The 16539-nt window shown below is 38.7% G+C and overlaps 2 protein-coding genes across 7 annotated transcripts in view; both read left to right on the top strand.

Annotated features, from left to right (window-relative positions):
• The window catches only part of LOC118216126 (homeobox protein Hox-B3a-like), a 50803-nt gene that overhangs the window by 15076 nt on the left and 19188 nt on the right, over window positions 1-16539 (top strand). For 2 of the 6 annotated variants that reach the window (XM_035397157.1, XM_035397150.1), the window contains exons 1-2: window positions 6323-6964; window positions 14477-14657. The gene's annotated coding sequence lies outside the window, so the exon portion shown is untranslated. Of the gene's footprint in view, window positions 1-1593; window positions 1613-6322; window positions 6965-12239; window positions 12306-14476; window positions 14658-16539 lie in introns of those variants that run through there. The other 4 variants (XM_035397152.1, XM_035397151.1, XM_035397154.1 and 1 more) reach the window with 3 other exon arrangements.
• On the top strand, window positions 9393-13157 carry LOC118216136 (homeobox protein Hox-B4a-like). Its single transcript, XM_035397168.1, has 2 exons — window positions 9393-10892; window positions 11705-13157. Exons 1-2 carry the CDS (start codon window positions 10481-10483, stop codon window positions 12022-12024), a joined length of 732 nt encoding a protein of 243 aa, XP_035253059.1. The 5' UTR covers window positions 9393-10480; the 3' UTR covers window positions 12025-13157.

The raw sequence follows: 16539 nt of genomic DNA, 5'->3' as shown, positions 1-16539 counted from the left end.
TGCGCGCACAAAACGCACGCACACAGACACAGACGGACAAACAGACAGACGAAAGCGCGCGCACACTCTCTCTCTCTCTCACACACACACACAACAACAGTCATGCAAGTGTGTTACCTCAAATACATTCGCTGCTTTTCCCTTTATTTTATATATTGACTAATCTCCTTCCGAGCGCACACGTTAAGTTGAAATAACATCCTTCATATTGAACTTTTGAAAATGTTATCACCCTGGTCATTGAACGTAGAACACGGGACCGATGAGAGGGCATTCACATAGGAGTAGATGCATTTATAGTTGTACTGATTTATTTTAAAGGGGGTTTCAACATAATAACGGCGCATATGTTTAGAATCTACTTCTCCTAACAAAAGCCCTTATTAGGGGTTTTCAAAGAAAAAGTTTTTTCAAATGCGTTATGATATCGGAAATAGGCCTCTACCTGAATGGATAACAACAATAAGAGCAGAATAGCGGGGTTAGGCTCACAACCAAAGAGGCCAAAGAGGTGGTATTCCTATCAACAGATCTGCTGTGAAATAATATATTTAAAACTGCCGCAGTGGAACATTACTCTTTGTTTTTAAGATAAAAATATCAAGATATTAGGCCTCAAATAATCTGCTAAGATATGTCATTAAATTAACTGTTCATTATTCGGGTAATGCTTTAAAATACATAACATTATTAATATTATTCGTGGGATGCTTTTTAGACTACTTTTCGCTCATTGTATCCACATTGCTACATATTCAACAATAATTATACCTTTGAAAATAGAGCTTATAAAAATGCAAATATACTACGTGACTTTAAAAAAAAAGTTTGTTCAGTTATTTTATATATATATATATATATATATATATATATATATATATATACATATCGGTTACTGATAACACATCGAAGAACTGACTGTTTATGTTTTATTTTTTATTTTATTTCTGTTCAAGTTTATTTCGTTTTTCGTTCATGCAAGCGTATGTCCAGAGACAGTATGCGAGTAATTACGCAGCAATCTTAACTTTCTGGCCGGAAAAGATAGGCTCCCTGTATTCTCAGGCTCAGTAGGCCTACTGCCTGCATAATGCCGGTGCTGCATATACACATGGTACGCAAACTGTGATTTTTTAAAAGAAAACCCAACTTTAATAAAGGCTAATATTCCTACAAACAATTTTCTGCAGTACCATCGCCAAAACCACGATCTTCTCTAATCAAATTTCTTAATATGGAGAAATACATATTTCTACTATTCGTAGGCGTAAGGGTTAATATGTATTTAAGTTGACGTTTTTCCCCTCGCTTGTCTAATATAAAAAGGAAGTCCCCGGGAGTAAACAGGAAGCTCTGACTGTGAAGCCGAGGGAGGACATCCATTACATTTTTCATCGGCTTCCTTTCTTTAAGATACAGTGTGGCCCCCGCGCTTAACTTCTACAAGACGCATCTTTTCCTCTTAAAACTTTCCTCCTCCGTCTTCCACTTCATAGTTTTCTTCGGTTGATATTCGGATGGAACCACAGCCATCCAGAGAACTCTCTCTTTTACAACAAGTTAAACAACAGAAGAAAACATTCGCATGAATATAAGTTTTACATGTGTACAGGTGAGTTAATAAGCGAGTTCAAGCTCTTAACAAAAGGTGCCTGTGAGTGCACTGTTTGAGGTGTGGTCCTGTCGGCCACATTGGTAGGCTCAAATGACAAATCTGTAACTAAAAGAATTGGAAACACAGAACACCAAGGAACATGGAGCATCAAGTTTATATTTATGCACATATTATTATTATTATTATTATTATTATTATTATTATTATTAACAATAATACACATATTGCGTTGTTTAAAAGCTAAACTGAGGTACAGGGAACAATGTGGCAAATATCTCTAACCACTGTTCTTCCGTGTTCAAAAGTCTCCGATCGCTTGGCAATCGCATGCTGTTATCAGATCTTAAAAAATAATTTAGGCTCATTAAAAAGAAACATAGGCTCTAAAGATGTGAACGCAACGATTCTGAAGGATTAAATAGCCATTTAAACAGTGGGCTATAATATGTTTTGCATATTGTTTGGGGTAATCTGTGAGCAGCTCTCATCAATAATTCATGAGGTAAGGATCATCCAGAGGTCAGCAGACGAGAGCTGCGCAGGTTCTCGACCGAGGCACAGTTTAACACACAACCGTGCCGTCCGGCCAATACTTACAGACCAGGAACAAAAGGAAACAATCAGTACAAAATAAATAAGGAAATAAATAATTAAATAGATAAATAACCGTTCATGTTCGCCTTTTCCATTTCCAAATTCTGTACGAGCGTAATTTTAAAAATATAACAAAAACGACCTATAACAACAATAACAACAATAATAATAATAATAATAATAAATAACAATGAGAAACCATCATTTTCAATACTTTACATGATTTGAGCTCTTGGCGTGCCTCGGTAGTTATCTCTGACATTGGGAATGAAGCCTATTCATTGTAAAGTAAAGTGACGATATAATTATGATACTCGTATTATGTGTTCAGATAAGACGGTCAACGCCGAGCTGATAAGATCCCACTTTGGGTAAGCAATATTCCACTATATGATTATTTGCGCAAATATTTGAGATTCCATTCTTGCCTATAGCCTGCTGCTGAGCAGCATAAAAAAAAACATACGAAAATCGTACATAAAAGACTAAAATGGTTGGAAATTTGGTTAAAGTTATTATGGATCTCTTAGCTTACCTAAAAATAAGTTAAGAGAATCAATATTTACATAGTCTAAGAATATAATTGGCAGCAGTAGCCAAGGCTTTTGAAGCAATAGCAGCAGCAGTACAGTATCCTTCTATGACTGCTCCAGCTACTATCACTGCTGCTACTACTACTACTACTACTACTACTAATAATAATAATAATAATAATAATATCAGCATTGAAATATTGATCCTTGAATAGCATTGAATATGACTGATTAATCATAACACTGTTACATATATATATATATATACATATATATATATATATATATATATATATACATATATATATATATACATATATATATATATATATATACACACACACACACACACAAGACGATGCCATCTTTAGGCAGAGTGAATGCTTTAAAGATTTTCACATTCGATATGGTGGCTCAGTTTGTTTTCATTTCTGGGGAAATATGCCAGATATCCGCGAGGTGCAACGCTTCGCTATCGCCAGCAGAGCCCGCCTTAGACCAAGTTCACAGCCACGGAATGAGCATTGCACGCGCTCGGCTCAACACTCACTTACGGAACATATCACAGGCATTTTGAAATAAAACCAAAACCTCCGTTTAACTTCATTTTAAACGCAATGTTTTACGGTGTACTAAAATGTCGGAACGTTAAAACCCTAGCCATAAGTTGAATGCATATATCCATAGTCTCTTAAATAGCAATCCCTTGAATATATTTGAAAATTCTCGTCCACTTCCTTTCATTGTGAATATGACACACACACACAATAAAAAACAAGAAAAAGTAACCCCCAAAAAAAATAAAATGATGAGAGGTGGTCCCACCCTCTGTTGTGAGATAGTGAAGGTGAATTTAGTCTTGTTGGTCTTATTGTAGCTGTAGGGGTCAAAAAGTTGAGGGTCAAAAGTTTACGTCGTGCGTGATTCGGCTGTCGGCTCCTTCTAGACCAATTGCTGTATGTCAGATGCAAAGAATGAGATAGGGGAAGAGGAAAAGAAAGGGGGCGAAGGGCCACAGCTTCCCTTATGATGAGAGAAATGACAGGGAGGCAGGGAGGAGGCACCCGGTTGACCTTCACGGTGTACCAAACGGCCCCGCACGAGAGAGAAAAATTGACAGAAAGTGCACGAGATGCTCCCAGGGAAGACATTAAGGCGCGCTCCGTACGCAGTGCGGCTGGCTGCTCCTAATAACGTTTCCCACGACTGGAGAGAGGGCATGTGCAGCGCTCTGTGCGACTGAATTGGTAAATTTTTTTTATTAAGTAGACTTTGGTTTTAAAGTGATCAAATGACACTGCTGGGTGCCTAAACATAATGAGAGGAACAGGATGTGCCGTTGACGTAAAACCAGAGAGCAAGAGAAAGAGAGATTCTTTTTCGAAATATTGTCAGTAAAAAGGAATATGGACACCTTACACTGCGCAAATCATTCCTATGTATTCATTAGTTAATAATTAACCGGAAACATGCTTTCTTCCCAAGTCAGTCGTATTTAGCTAAACACTGCACATTAAAATAATATTTAAAACAACAAACTTTTCTTTAATATCGTTAATACATGTATTTGACAATGAAATTGAAACAGATTTCACACTACAGCTTTAGCGCAGTGTAACAATATGAACCGACCTCCAGGGTTTTTTTCCATGCGTAGCCTACCATTCATCGAAAACCATCATTCATCTAAACCAACTGTTTTATCGTGAAACATACCTTTAACCGTAAACTGATATAAATAACGATTTACGGAGGGACAATTTCCCCATTCAGTTCTGGATTCTGCTTTATGTCCTCGGTCTAACAATAATAATAGTAATATATCTAATAGTGCCATCAGCAGTAGCAGTAGAACTCTACTACTGGTTGATATATGACGGGCAATAATAAGAATTATATCAAACCCAAGAGTATGAACAAGAGTAGGATTTCAATGCAATCTTTTTCAGGGGATTTTTCCTTTGACATATTTATTTAAAATGTTTCAATCGTCATTATTGATATATTCATTCATTTAAACATTTTTTAAAGAAATCTGAAAATGTTTTTTTTCCAAACAATCAGCAAAGCAGGAATACGGCATTATTGTATTGTTATCACAAAACATCCAGCCCGGATGCGATGGCTTAGCAAACGGTTTGACATCACCTATTTATATTCCCGAGTAGTTTCATGATCTGTTTGAAAATATTTAGACTGAAAATTTGTAGGCCTATTACAAACAAATAAAATAAAATTAAGATGTAATAAAAATAAGATTCCCTAAAGATAAGTGACGAATATAGGTATGGAGACCATCTACTGAGTACTGAGTTTTACTATTAAAGACGCAAATTATTTTACTGGCACAGTTACCACGTCATATTGTTTATTCTCACACGTTTAAAACGTGGTGGATAAAATGTTTTTTTATTTTTTAAAACTGTACAAGGAAGAAACAAAAACATGCGTATTTTACCTCTAACAGTATCTTCGATGTGAACAGAATTTGGAATCAGTGAATTCCAAAGTAAATTATTTAGAAATAACAAAATAAATCTTCTACAAATGGATTCAAGAAATAAAGTAATTTTTTTTTTACCGAAGCTCTCTATATGTACATATTCTTACATTGATCGTATCCCAATTTGAATGAGTCCACTTATTCCATAAGTACAAAAAACACAGTTTTGACTAGACAGAACGACAGAAAGAGGTTCATAATTCAAACACATAACTTCGTTATCATTCCAAAGGATAACGTTATTATGTTAGTGCACAGATTCCAAATGACTCTGGATACTAAAATAACGTACATAAATGGGAAGCTATTGTATTGGAAAACACGTCCCATTTGGAGTTCATCCTCAGGTCACTGAATTAATTTTGATTCCATAGTAACCTTCACCGTTGCCTGGCAAAGAGAATCACCATGAATTTTAATAACTGTAGCATGCTATGATTTGAAATCGATTCGAACTCAATCATTTATTTTTCGTGCACAAGTTAGGCAAAAAGAAAAAAAGATAAAAATTATGTTTTTATTTAAATTAGTTTTTAACATGTGTAAGGTATAACATATTTGCGTTGGTTAAAAAGACTTAAGAACTACCATAGCCATAGCTCTGACAAGCCCACAAACATTGAGGACAGGATTTTAATTACCTCTAAGAAAGGATCTGAGCATCGGATAGGCTATGGAACAGTAGCTACGTTTTCCCCCGGTTGTTTCAAGTAGCCTATATTCATATTGCACGTGTACATTCCGCATTAATAACGAAACATGTTGGACACATTACACCTTTGTTGAACGGTGTATTAATAGTAAATCTACGCATAAGTTATCTTCTGGGGGGCCCCAGTCCTACACTGTTCATGTTTAGGACACAGAATAACACGACCTACTGCATTTTAGCTATCCCGCTATTCGGATAAAAGAAATATGAACGCAACAAAGAACACGAAGGAATACGCGCGAGCTGTTTTTCAGGCTCGAGCAGCTGAATGACCCTCCCCCACTCTCTGCCATTTTTCTTCAAAGTAATGACCTGGGCACAATTCAATATGACCAAGCAAGCTATGCATGCATTACTAAAGTGGCAAGAGAGAGAGACCCGGAGAAGGGGTGAAACACAGGTCACCGCGTCTAACAAATATTAAAATCTGCCGGCGCTTCACGACACGCCTAGCTGTTTAACAAAGACTTCCAAAGTATTAGATTAATACGAAAACTTGAGACTTCACAACATAATGCTTTAGAGCACCTGACGGTTTGTCACATCGGGAACGGTCGCGGCGTATTGTGATTTTTGATCTATTGGGAAGACCGTTGCATAGCGAGGAAGACGGCGCTTCTGTTTTCGGTGGAAAGATCAAGGCAACAGCACAGAGAAATCATTCGGTGGACTGAAGCTGCTCCGCGCTTTGTATTTTTCCCCGACTGTAGTGTAAAATTGTGATATTGTGGTTACATATTAGTATGCGCGTGGGGCGGTTTAATTCACATCTTCGCTGAAGAATTGCGAGCAGAACTGGCATTAACCGCGCGGAGAGGGAGCGCGATGTGCTAAGGTATCACTGGGAGGTCAAAACCTGTGGCGCAAGAGAAAAGAGAGGGGCCAAAATCACGATGCGGGAAAAAATGATTGGAAACGACAGTGACAGGAATGGGAGCACGTATCGCGCGCGAGAGGAGGACAGGGGGGGAATGGCACGAGCTGAAAACTGTGCGAAGATGAGCGAAGTAAGTAGAAATTTGGTGCTTCATTTACATATTGCACGGGTCTACAGCAGGTGCTTGCCTAGACAGACCACGTGCTGAACACTGCAGCAGACCCCCCCCCCCCCCCCCCCCCCCCCCCAAAAAAAACCCCTCCCGACTCATCAACTAGTTAAGCGATTATGTTAAATGTATTGCTGCTGTACAAGTAATCAAATGCATCTCCATGCGATATTTATGCTTTTAGTCCGAAACCTTTGCAGGTATCGGTCTTGTCCCTTATTTTGAATGGCTATCGTTGCATACGTTAATTTTTAATTGACATATAATAGCATACTAGGTCTTGCTGCAATTTGGAAGAGATGGTTTGGGAACGAAGGCAAGGTCGGGAAACTCCCGGGGACGAAAGGGTTAGGAAGTGTGTGTTCGAATGCTGGGCTACTTCACGGCTAGGAACCCATGCTATTGCCTGATTGTTTAAACGAGTACGGCCTAATTAGAATAAAGGTTTCAGTGACTCCATAAACACTCTTCCAAGAAAAGACACAACTCATTATAACTCATTGATTAACACAAGATAGCTTACATATTGGGAAATGCTGATCAACGACATGAGCGCAGAGAATAGAGTAATACAAATTCCAACGGGTAAATGTAAGCAGGTTGTGAAGTTTCGCCGTGGCACAGACCAGGCCAGAGTTTAGCGCAGACGCTAGGGGTGCTGATGATTTTCATAATGTTCTCTTCCTTTTTATTTTTTTCCCCCTGCGAATTGTAAAACATACAACAAAAAACTCTTTTGTATAAACCCATTTGATACGATTTATTTCATTTTTTGTTTTCGTATATTTCACTTTATTATTATTGCTTTTTGACAGGTATTATTTCCCAAGAAATACGCGGAGAACCTCCGTTAAATAGTGTCTTTTAAATAGTGCAACACTTGGAAATTTTCTAAGCGTAATAGGCCTAATATTATTATTATTAACTGCAACATTAGTGTTTTATAAATTATGACAAAAAATATGAAACGAATATTGGCCCAATTTACTTCAACACTAAACGCTATTGCGTAGGGGTCATGGATGTAAGGCCGGAACACAGGACATAGGCCTATGCACGTTAAATGCAAACGCCGGGTATAAATCACAAAACAGTCCACGAGTTCCGATTGTGTTTAGTATTGAAATATCCGAAAATTTATTAAGATTAAAATATTTCACTGAAAGACTGAGATAAAGGTCAAACCACTATAAACATTATGAAAAGCACTCCATTATAAGAATGTAATCTAAATATTTATTTTAAAATTAAAATTCTTATCTATACAAGAATGATTACATTTTTCCCCACATAATTTATAAATCAGATATGAAAGATAATATTTCATTAGCTAACGTTTTTTGTTTTATTTCCCTTACACTTTCGCTAATTATAGTATCATAATTATTTATAGCCTATTACTGATACTTGAACTAAATATATAGAAGCCGCCTTATACATTTGTTTTCTTTCGTAAAAATATTTTTTTTACACGGCCAAAGAAAGGCTCAGCCTACCTTGTTTGACACCGTATACTGGTAAGGGTGAAATGTTAAAAGTCTGTCCGTCCATGAGTTCGGAGACCCAGCCCTGGAAATAACGAAGACTACATTTAAATTGCACCGCTATGCTGGGTGTTTGCCTTAAGTTTGCTTGAGAACTTGTGAGAAAAGTCGTAAACAGTGTCCCTGTGTTTTGAGGACGGGATGAATTTGTGCATATTTTATTGTTTTATACCCCTATCTCCGGATACCGAGTGTTTGTTTGGAGTGGCAAACGATCTGTAAACAAGAAACTACCTGTCATAAAAACCATGTGTTTTATTTCACTCTCAGTTCAAACCTCTCTATTCGTCCCAGTCCGTTGTATACTGATTTTGCACTTTCTTTTAACTCGGCAGAGAAAGAAATCAGGGTCCATTTTATCTGAGACCATAGTCTACCAAGCCTGGCTCATGTTAAAATACTGGATTGGTTATATAACCATGTATTTTCCGTGTGTTGAAATGACGAAGTAGGATTCTGAACGAGAACTGTGGCTTTGGAAACTGGTACGGCTTTCATTGGCTTCTATTTTGCAGGTCCACGTTTAAAACATGAACGAAATAGACAATGTTACACGTTTAACTGGTGTGATATCACGGACGGAATAAAATTTAGATTCGTCCAATTAATTTTTAGAAAATCGGTTTTAATTTTTAAAAGTAGTATCAGGCTACGAGTGCAACTAAGATGTATGCCTATACGAAGAATTTGATAGACGCACTGTCGCACAACGAAGGTGAACGCTGTTCGTCAGATGCCAAGAATACCTGTCATCTATATATACCCTGTAGATCCGAATTTGTGTGACACTCGGTCACAAATTCGTATCTAGGGGAGTATGTAGTTGATACATACCCTACGACAACATGGAACATCCAGGATACACCGTCATATTTTAATGTGTATTTTATTGTATTAATGACTTTTGTTTTTGCGTATAAATGACTTCAGGTCTACTAGCGAGAACTTCTGTTCTGATATGAAAGTTTGCCTTTAGAAATGTGAAGCGACAGGTCATATTTCATAAATGTTCATGTCTGCACAGGCATTTTTCAACATAAATATAGAAAACTCTGATTTCTATATTGTATATTAATATTTACATGTATAGACATGCGGTTTGCAGTCGAAAGTTCACACGTATCATATAAAGATTTTAATGTAGGCCTAAGCGATATTCTGGTATTTGCTATCATGCTGATGTTGTGTGAATGTTACAAACCATGCATATGATGCATGGGAGATTTTTGATTTAGATTTTATTTTTTTACATTTTATTTACTTATTTTGGAATGTGTGGTTAAAGCAGTCTTTGGGAGGGCTTGGCAAAATCGTTGCTGTAATGCAACGGTGATTTAGGAGGCTTGGCAACCAGAATTACCGATGAATTTTCTATCGATCCTAACAAGCTGAGATTCATCTCTGACAGGGGTTGGGCCACACACGGCTTAAGCCATTCTCTCAGTGCAGTTAATGCGTTTAAATTATTTTCAGCAGCGTAAGATGAATTTATTTAAGTTAGAATTTCGACATGGATGCACGGTTAGCAACGCTCCTTTTTATAATTTCTTTAAAAGGATCAGAAAAGAGGGAAGGGGGGAGAAGTCATCTGAGCGACCCGCACACCGCCTGATCAAATAACGGCTACGGCTAATTATTAGGCTGTTTGGTGTTATTAAGATTATTTTGCCCTGATACAATACACGTGCTAGTGGGATAAAAGTTCGCAATATCTTAACACAACAAACTGCACAGATTGTGTTGAGGGGGTGCTACGCCTACCACCATTTCCTTATCCGGGAAACGCAGGGAGCCACACCATTGGCTCCCAGTGTCACATGGATTCTTAACTTTGTTCACTTGACAGAAAGTAGGAGGGTTTTATGAAACAGGAAAACGGGTAAAGGGATAGCAATAAATTTTAGTATATTTTGTGTGCAATTCAAAGAAATTAATGGCCATGAGTTCCTTTTTGATCAACTCCAACTATGTGGATCCGAAGTTTCCTCCCTGCGAGGAATATTCGCAGAATGACTACCTACCCAGCCACTCTCCGGACTACTACAGTGCTCAAAGGAGAGAGACTGCGTTCCAGGATGAACCGATGTACCACCAGCGGTCGGGCTGCGCCGATCCGCCGTTCACGCCGTGCCAGGGTCCCGGGCACCCCACGGCAGTGATGTCTCCAAGAGCTCATGTCCTCCCCCAAACTGGGCTTTCAAATCCGCTCCCTGAGACAAACAGCCATCACTGCCACTCCGCCACCCCAAGCCCTCCACCCTCCGTCAACCAAAGCAACTCTTCGTCTAGTTCGTGCAAAGATCCAGTGGTCTATCCTTGGATGAAAAAAGTACATGTAAACATCGGTAAGTGCTGCTAACTTCAACCACTCGTGGTCTTACGTGCGTTGATCTCACCCCGGGTGGGAAGCCGAATGTCCGGCGTTACGTGTATTGCTCCTCTTGTAAGTGAGCTCTTGGCGGAGATTTACGATCGGCTTTTCGCAGGGTAGTATAATTACACCCTCCATAAATTTTTATTGCACTTCTTGGCGAAGTACCTTTGAAGTCTATGCAACCTTCCTCTTCTAATTTCTTGTAAGGAAGGATTTTTATGACCGGCAAACCACGAGTTAAGTTTTATGTGTTTTTAATATGTATTTAAGTGGTTGGACGCATAAATGTGTACCCTCTCTCAATTTTCAGTTGTTCTGGGGAAAGTTTATGGAAGTTAAAACAACAATGTTCATGTCACAAAACACTAATGTCAATACTACGGAATGGGTCTGTTCGTAAACCATATCATTGGTATGCTAGTGTTTGTTGTTGAAAATCGTATTTAGCACAAAAACTATGCTACGGCAGGCGCTGCTCACCGATTACCACAAAGCCCAAAGTGCCTATTTGCAGCCAATTCTGAATGTCTTGTTTTAAGGTGAATTCGAAAGAAATACGGGATATCATTTTATTGTTGAACAATTTCACGCATGCCCATTCGGTGTCTCCACAGTGTGCTTTACCAGTGAATACAACATGAACCGCAAAAATATACGTCTTTATTTTATTTTGGGAGATTCGTAATCTAACACAAATATTTAGGTCACATTAAGAATTTTATTATAAATATGCAGTCTGTCGACTTCATCGGTTTAGTGAGTGTTTTGATGTCTTGTCCACAGTGAATCCCAATTACACTGGGGGGGAGCCCAAACGGTCGCGGACAGCCTACACGAGACAGCAGGTCCTGGAGCTGGAGAAAGAATTTCACTACAACCGCTATCTGACCCGCAGACGGCGCGTGGAGATCGCCCACACCCTCTGTCTCTCCGAACGGCAAATCAAAATTTGGTTTCAGAACCGACGAATGAAATGGAAAAAAGACCACAAGTTGCCCAACACCAAAATAAGGTCCACCAACTCCTCCAGCTCAAACACGAGGGATAGCCAGACACATGGAAACTCTCAGAGCCGAACCAGTGGACCTCCGTCAAGCCTATAGCTCCCCGATACCTCCAAACTCTCTGAAGGGGTGCTGATACAGGCTACACGCTGAGCGAAAAACACTATTTATGAAAGGAATGGGGTGAAGACTTTACTGAGACACAGAAATGTGCTTTGATGCGCCCACCCCATACACTTTTTCGGCACTCCTATCCTCTGTTCTCTCCATCTATTAAAACAGAAAGCAGCCGATAGTAGTTTTCAGACCTGGTGAAGCTGGACCCGTACTTCATCTGTAATCATGAAAACCCGAGACTCATCTATCATGTTTACTCTACGGTACAAAGGATGGACCGCGGGCCTGCAGTGTTGTGCTTAATAAATGAATCCTGCTTGCGTTAAGAGCAGTTGTTTAGAATCAGTTTCCACCACAAATTAAAATAGCCGAAATCTAAATATTATTTATGATTTTTTAGGACGTTTCTGGTGCCGTGCTTTAGTCTCGTTCGCTTACGTATGACAGGCAGTTCTTGTCAATTTTAGTTCATTCCTGATGCGACTTCTCCACCGTTATGCGTTTGCAGAACTGAGCGTTGTTCAACTGAAGGATACTGCAATAAAAAAACGAGATGTGCAAAATGAAACGAACCTAAACATAAACGAAGCCAAATGCTGCACATAGATATGTATTTTCAATATTGCAGTAAATTACTTCAATATTACAATTACCTCGATTGTGATTATGTTATAGGTATGTTTTGCTTTGCATTTTGAAGCATCACTTCACATTTCAATCGATTGTCCTGGGAAGTACTCGGGATTAGACTCGTGTTTGTTCATTCCTTGTAAATTAAATATAATTCAAGTAAATGTGCGCCCAGATCTATAAACTCCAAAGCCGCGTAGCCTATATTGCATGGCTTAAGCAAAATGAATAGGCCTATTTTCTCTCCTGTCTATCCCGTACAGTTGCAGCAGAAAACACGCGCGTTTTCTCCTCCAATTGTTTTAATTTGGGGGAGTTATTTTGTCGTTTATATTCCAAAGGAGAGTTATGCCACAGCAGCTCATATTAAGAAATGTTATTTTCTTCCCTTAATAAAGTGGCTCTTTTCACCTTGTTCCTCGTGCATTTACCTTAATATTTGTAAATAGAGACAGAAAAAATAAATAAAAAAAACAGTTTCTCCCTCCGCGTGTCCTGTCCTTCTGTCCCTGTCTATAGTATCTTTATTTCAAGCTGACGTTGTAATATGCTACATTATGGCTATGTTATATTGATGGCTAGTTAACATGCCATTTTAAGTGTAAAGTTGTGTTAAAAAGTGCTCTGTTTCTGCATAATGATTTCTATTCCGTATCATCCAGTCACGATTGTTTAAATGGACGTACAGTCTCTTAAAAACCACACTGCTTTGTCCGATTCTACTCCTCATTTATTTAAAATTGCTTTATCTGAAGGTTTGGAGATGGTGAGAGGCCAATGTAATCGAGGACACCCAATTTGAAAAGTTTAACCGTGTGCTGGCTCAAAAGCATTAAATGTGTTTAAGTTATGTTTCTGCACAGCTGTTTCTCCGCGTTTTGCAGCTCCAGTGTGTATTTTTATGCTACAAAGGAGCGGGCCGGAGCCATAGCTCAAACCCTGACAACTAAATAGATAATCAAGAAGACAAATGGCTTCTTTTGTGAGGCGCAGCTCATATATTAATTTTCATTTGCTTTCTTAGATCTAGTATCGAAAATGTTGGGAGAAAATAACATTCCGTGTGCTGTGTAGAACTTTAAGCAGAAGTATGGAATCAAATTGGTTTGAAAGAATTCCATGGCGCTGAAAAGATGGTCTATTACAAGCGGGTCGGTGATATCACACCAGGCCGCTCGCGACACCATACCTCGCTATCCATTTCGGCCTATCTGCCTCTCCCTATTGAAAAGGAATGTAATGTATTCCAACAGCATAAAAGATGAACCTTCATTGCGCCGTAATTAATATATTCCTTTTCTTTAAATGCTGTTGGGTAAATGGGGTGTGCGTTTTTCACAATACCACGAAACACTGAGAAGTAAAACAGATTTCACAGTATTAGAAATTGATAACATTGGAAAATTTAATTTGTTCATCTTCTGCACACTTTTTAGTCTTTTCTGGTAATGATTCAACGCGTACATGCCATTTTAAGTATACGTGTCATTTTATATTTTATATTTAGGGAAATAATTTTTAAATTTGGATTCGTCGGTATTTGTCACAAGAAAAAGGGTCCAAACCATAACGCATTTGAATTTGTTTGTGGTACAACATACAATAAACACCCATGATTTCTGGTTCTTGAAGCCCCATATCGGCCCCAGATGGGTGAATAGAGAGTGAACCAATTTCAATAGAGTGAAAAGTTCACAGACATTATTTCAAGACAGACCCAAGAAAAATGCGAGAATTATAAAGAAAAAAATCATTAATCACCCCTTTCTTTAAATACCTCTTCTCTTCTATTGTTATTCACCAGCAACTGTGGACAGACCTTCTGCCAGGAGGGGAGATGCGTCTTGGAAGACGTGAAGATTTTTTTCTTCATCTTTTTTCCCCCTCGCCACATTTACCAAGTCATGATAAGATTTTAAAAGGAAAGCCACCCTAAGTTCAGACACAAGTGAAACACGTGGGAAGAGGAGATGGGAACCACAAAGGTAAGAGCGTTTGTTGGTTTTATTGCTGGGTTTTATTGCTTTATGACCGTGCTTTCACGCAGTCGGCTACCACGAGCGCATTTGGCGAGGGACAAAATTAGATTGTATGGCCAAAGTCTTGTGCAGCGGGGTTGTTTTGTATCTGGGGCATTTGGATGTGGTGCATTTGCCAGTTTTCTGAGAACGTGAAAACTATTTTCCCTTCGTCTTATTTGACGCCACAGTTATGGATATTTAACGAAGTACATTGGGGGATCGTTCAAAATATGTCTGAATTATTAATGGGTCACCCTTCTCTGTTGGCATATTGTACTTTGTCTTTCGTGGAACCATATTTTCGTTTTGTCATGGGCTAATTATGAATAGACGTTAGATGCAATAAGACATGTGAACTGCGATTTGCCATGGAGAAAAAAACGCTTAGAGACAATTTCTCAGATAAGATTTTTTTTAAATCTTGGAATGGCTGAGTCGGTGTTAAACGCACTGGGGCAATTTTGACAAAGCAAAAAGTATTTCGAGGAAATAGCCTTCACCGTGCAATGATACTTTTTGCTTAATAGTGTATAATTCACTGAGCATGCCTGCCAGAGAAAGGCACTGGCCAGCCCTTAACCCTGAAGAATCAATCCCTCATTTCATCCCCTCGCAAAAGGCCACGTGAAACGAGTGCAAGAGGTTCCTCTCCTTCTGTTGCCTGATGTGGCGCGGAGCTCGATTTGGTGCACGAGATCGAACAAATGGCAGAAATGAAAGGAGCCGTACTCAGGAGCGCGAGGAATAGGCAGAGTAGAATCGACGTGTGGAACGGATAGCGGAATGACCAGCTGGAGTTCAACCAGGGGGCAGCGTTTCTGTGCTTTTTGGTCCGTTGAAAAATGACACACTGGCCCCCCCTGGAACCCTTGACCCTCCCACAGACTGGACTGCACTCACCGTTATATTTACAACATAAACCAGAGAGGAGTTAGTCATAACAACCTGGACATGACACTGCACTCGGGCACGATTGTACTCTTACACGCGGAAATCCGCCCACACAAGGAGTTATTTCCATTTAGGATCAACATAACATTTACTAGAAAACTTATTAACAGTAAGGTCGTTCCTTCACTTCCTCAGAATGCAGCTGAAGTTAGATATTACAAATTCATATGTTAATATTAATGGCATCAATCAATACTGATATTCAGCAAAATGTCCAGTGTTGATTCAACTCTAAAAGTGTGCATATGGGTCCTATTGGGACAATATGTACACAGTAAGAGATGATTTAACACACAACATTTTACTGTGTATAATACAGAAAAGCACTGGGCAATCTGTTTCACGTGCAGAACTGTGGAAATTAAGATGATCATGTACATTTTGAGAACAGAAGACCAATCACATAATTCCTAGCTGAGATTGCTACTTTTTACAATCCTTTGAGACATGCCAACATTATTATTGTTATTATTATTACTACTACTATTATTATTACTATTATAAAATAAAAATAAAAAAACTATTTATGTGGGGGAAACCTAGAAATCACATTCAATGAAAATCAATCAGATATAATATTTACTATAACAAAGGCTAAACAGGAACAATATAGGCCTAATTGCTAAATTTATTTCACCTCGATGGGCTTGGTGATGGTCTCGATTTGGGGTCTGGTTTTTAATCTGGTTGTGAGTAAAATCACTGTAGTGGAATGGAGGCAGTGGGTTGCGGAAGAACGCGTCTCCGTGTAGAATTTAGCGCCAAAACAGTAAATTTGTTTACCATTTACGGAGTGCCTGCACGCGGCAGATTTATGATCCCTAGCAAAAGCAAGGATGTTGGCCTTGTAAATCAATCTCCTATCCGCTATATAAACCTTGCCTTTAATAAAAGC

The sequence above is a fragment of the Anguilla anguilla genome, chromosome 17, assembly GCF_013347855.1.
Source record: "Anguilla anguilla isolate fAngAng1 chromosome 17, fAngAng1.pri, whole genome shotgun sequence".
Taxonomy (NCBI): domain Eukaryota; kingdom Metazoa; phylum Chordata; class Actinopteri; order Anguilliformes; family Anguillidae; genus Anguilla; species Anguilla anguilla.
This window is presented reverse-complemented; position numbering and strand designations above follow the sequence as displayed.

Excerpts from the sequence above, each read along its gene's own strand:
- LOC118216136 (XM_035397168.1), top strand. The coding sequence starts at position 10,481 with ATGGCCATGAGTTCCTTTTTGATCAACTCCAACTATGTGGATCCGAAG. Across the intron at positions 10,893-11,704 it reads AAAAGTACATGTAAACATCG|TGAATCCCAATTACACTGGG; the intron begins GTAAGTGCTGCT and ends TCTTGTCCACAG.